Genomic DNA, 4,342 nt, shown 5'->3' with positions numbered 1-4,342 from the left:
TTTTTCAGTATTTCTGTCATTTTCCAGTATGATATCTATTTTTAAATGTTACATTTACTTGAGAGGCTAAATGACTTAAGAAGTCTTGTTTTCTTGTTTTTGTTTTGTTTAAATTTTTCATCAAAATGAAGTCAGTTTGTGCTTAAAACAAGAGCACATATGAAAGTGGGGATCAGAAAAATTGCTTTCTGACTCTTTTGGCAGATATTTGTTCTTGTTTTAAGTATAAACTCGCTTCATTTTGATCCGTTTCTCAGAAAACAAGACTTCTTAAGTCACCGTGCATCGCCATTAAATTCATCTTTATTTAATAAAAACAAGACAGACACTGAAAATGAACAGCAGTGAACCTCAACAAGTGACTTAGTGGCAAGATCCACAAAAATGTGATTTGGTTTTCCTGAACATCTGGTTTGAAATAATACAGCTTCTGAATTAAGATTTAGGGAAAAAAAGCAGCGTAGATCCCCTCTCTGGTGAGCAGAGAGATCTCAATGATAACAGTCCCCAAAAATATCCTGAGCGCTCCACACAGTTACACTTACAGGCTGGAAAACTCAGTAAAACAATCCCCACTTTCAGAGTTTATACTGGTGTGATCCTAGAGATGACTAATAAACCTGGCATTGTATATCACGATTATTGTTGGCTCTCTGACGAATTGCTTTTGTTTCTCTTTTATAAGTTGCTTCGGATAAATGCATTTTGTTTTGTGCAGATTGTATTTTTTGTGTGTCTGTGCATTTTGAAATGAAATCAAAAATGAACAATGTGCATTATGTGAGTGTGTGAGGACTAAAGACAGATCTGTAGTGTTTAGGGCCTTGCTTAGCTGGAGCTTTCAACAAGACTGCTAAATTGGTCGAGGGTCACATGATACTCCAGCAAGTTCAGACACATTCAGATTGATGGTATGATGACACAATGTCATGTTTCAAATCTCACAGCCATCAGGTTTCCATACTTCTGCTGTTGATGTCAGCGCACGATAGATCGAAGGCAGTTAGCATCTGCTGAAACAGTATTGCAAATCTTGTCCCTAAATTAGACATGTGAGAGAAGATGGTGCTTGCAACAAAACAGATGGCATTACCTCATCATTTGGGACGAGCTCCTTGAATATCACACATGTAAGACACAAAGGTTTCATTTGAAATATTTAAATATTTATAAATATTGAAAATTCAAATACTATTCATAAAACATTGAAGACAGTTTCTATTTCCTCTTATACAGCACATAAACAAAATTGTTTTATAATGTAAAGTACTTAACAATGCATGTTGTTTATTGCTGATGTTGTTTATTTAAAAATTTAATTTAATATTCTATTTAAGTATAATAGATACTTATTTAATTTTAAATATAGAAAATTAAATTAAATATATAATAATAAAAAAAAAAATATATATATATTTTTTTTTTCCATTTATATATATTTAAAATACCTAACACATTTCCATATACATATAAACAATTTATTTGATTTTTATTTAGATTATTTAAAATGATACTCTTGTTTGCTCATAATAAACAATGCAGTCGATCTTCTGTGTTGGCCATGTATTCAAATTAAATCAAAGATTGAAACTCGTGATGACAGGTAATTAAAATTCGACTGCACCCCCCCTGAAGCAACTTGTCATCAATGTCCAAACATGAGAAGGAGGTCAGAGAGATGCAATAACACGGAGCGAATGAGACACACACTTGCATATACACATGCACATATGCACACATACTAAAGCAATGATGCACTCAGTCTGATGCACTTCCCATAAGAGTGGAAAGGTACAAAATTAAAGGGCAATGAATCATGCAAGTGCATGCACCTACACTAATAGAGTGGCAAGGTAAAAATGAAAGGGGAGTGAATCGTGCAAATGCATGCAAAATCTCCCTGTGCATCTAAATCCCACAAGCGCACGCTCTCTGTCGAACTCACCTCTCAGATCTCGCCCTTCCTTGATGCGCCTCACGCGCATCTTCAGCCTCATCTCGCTCTCGTGCATGTCTGTCCACAGCGGAGGAGGGATCCCCAAGTCAACGGGCATCCAGGAGACGCGCAGAAAACCCGCACAATCCACTCGGAGCTCACACGAGCGCTGGACAGGGACCAGAGGTGGAGATCAAAAGGCACTCTTTCCTCTTCGCGCGTCTCTTCGCTTCTGACTTTGGCTCGGCGAGCTCCTGCCTCTCTATTGTTGAGCCTCCTCCCTCCCTCTCGCTCGCTCGCTCGCTCGCTCCCTCCCCGTCTGTGAATGAGCGCACTGGCTGTGCTCTACTGGGGCCTGTGTTCATTAATAGCTCATGTGTAAGGCATGCAACCACATTCCAGACTCATCAGACAACTATGCGGCCACCGATGGGGAAGAGCGGCTCGGTGCGCGCCGTGTGTGTGTTTGCAATCAACAAAGGAGCCCTAGTTGCTTTCGAGGGACCGCTCTGCGCACTATATAGTCATCGCCGCTGCTTATGTAATGGCACATCATTATCACGCGCATGATCTGTGTCTGGGAAGTCCGTGTTGACTCACGGCTATAGCGCTTCAACAGAAGAACAGTTTGTCCTGGAATCAATCGGCGTTAATCACGGATGACGTCATTCATCAATCATTAGCCGTTAATCATGCATAATCATATCATGATGGGACAGATAGAGCCAATCCATTATATGTGACCCTGGACCACAAAACCAGTCATAAGGGTTAATTTTTTGAAATTGAGATTTATACATCATCTGAAAGCTGAATAGATAAGCTTTCCATTGATGCATGGTTTGTTAGCTGAGACACAACTATTTGAAAATCTGGAATCTGAGGGAGCAGAAAAATCAAAATATTGAGAAAACCGCCTTTAAAGTTGTCCAAATGAAGTTCTTAGCAAAGCATATTACTAATCAAAAATTAAGTTTTGATATATTTACGGTAGGAAATTTACAAAATATCTTCACGGAACATGATCTTTACTTAATATCCTAATGCTTTTTGGCATAAAAAAAATCGATAATTTTGACCCATGCATACCCATGTGTTGTTGGCTATTGCTACAAATATACCTGTGCTGCTTATGACTGCTTTTGTGCTCCAGGCTCACATATGTCCTTTTCTCTATGACAGATGCATATGCAAAAACGCGTAAAGTGCTAAAAGCTTCGTTAAATGGTGATATTTTTTGGTCAAATAAGGTTCTTTGTCATATAATGGCCATTGATCATCCATGCTAACATCATCATGATGGGAGAGATGGAATCCATTGCATGTCCTTTTATCTGTGACAGATGCATGCCAACATACATAAAGTGCTAAAAACTTGGTTAAACTGCAGCATAAAAAAGCTTCATTGCCAATCATGAAGTCAGTATGGACGAATCCATTATTTGTCTATTTCTCTACAACAGATGCATATGTAAAAATACCTAAAGTGCTACAAACTTTGCAGAATTATGGTGCAGTCACTTTGGTAAAATCTCGGCGAACTTTTACAGGCAAAAAAGATACATTTTCAAACATCATGATATAATAGTTAGAATCCATTACTTGTCCATTGTTCTATGAGCAGTGTTGGGGAAAGTTACTTTGGTGAATAAATAATGACAGAATGATCTGTTTTGGCTGAATTGTCCCTTTAAATGTTGTTTGTTTGTTATATACTGAGATGCAGGTTCAACCTTGCCTTTTCCACCATCTCCCTGTTGGCCGGCTGCAATGGTGCAGTGACATTTTTCAAGGTTGCCAGATCAGTGAAACTGGAGAAAGCAAATTAGGACCAGTGTACCAGTTTTAATTGAGGGGGTTTTCGCTGACCGGCCTGCACGTTTCTGTTTGTCCATAGTGTGTGTGTGTGTGTGTGTGTGTGTGTGTGTGACTGCAGTGCTGTAAATAGGTGTGCCAGTAAGGTAGCTATTTCTGTACGTGGAGGTGTTGAGGGAATATACTACATCTTTAATGCAGGAACAACGACACTGACTGCTGGAGGACTGCCAGGGATCTTAACGGAGCCCCTATAGACACACACACACACACACACACACATGCTTTTGCATGCAATTATAAACTGATCTAAAAATGAGAAATATGATAATTGCCTGAATGTGTGCAGACTTGAGGGAACACAGGTGCTAATTCATACACACACACAAACACACACACACACACACGCAATATGTGCTGCCCAGCAACAGAGGACAATAATAAAAGAAATGTCACGTGATTATTATTTTTTTTTCTTTGCAAAACTGAATGTAGGAGCTGTGAGAAGCACTAGATGGAAGTAGACTAACATAACACAGTCTCCCTAGCCCTGACATGCTCTTCTGGAGTCTCTGGCTGTGTTCAGAATTG

At 38.9% G+C, this 4,342-nt stretch overlaps 1 protein-coding gene across 1 annotated transcript in view; it reads right to left on the bottom strand.

Annotated features, from left to right (window-relative positions):
* The window catches only part of LOC107713871 (dual specificity protein phosphatase 8-like), a 12,023-nt gene extending 9,451 nt beyond the window's left edge, over positions 1–2,572 (bottom strand). The window contains exon 1 of the mRNA XM_016519515.1: positions 1,946–2,572. Within this exon, the coding sequence (XP_016375001.1) occupies positions 1,946–2,054 (109 nt within the window). The 5' untranslated portion in view covers positions 2,055–2,572. The remainder of the gene's footprint in view (positions 1–1,945) is intronic.
* Positions 2,573–4,342: the final 1,770 nt, after the last annotated feature.

Source organism: Sinocyclocheilus rhinocerous, unplaced genomic scaffold, assembly GCF_001515625.1.
Source record: "Sinocyclocheilus rhinocerous isolate Xijiao unplaced genomic scaffold, SAMN03320098_v1.1 scaffold929, whole genome shotgun sequence".
NCBI classification, from domain to species: Eukaryota; Metazoa; Chordata; class Actinopteri; order Cypriniformes; family Cyprinidae; genus Sinocyclocheilus; species Sinocyclocheilus rhinocerous.
This window is presented reverse-complemented; position numbering and strand designations above follow the sequence as displayed.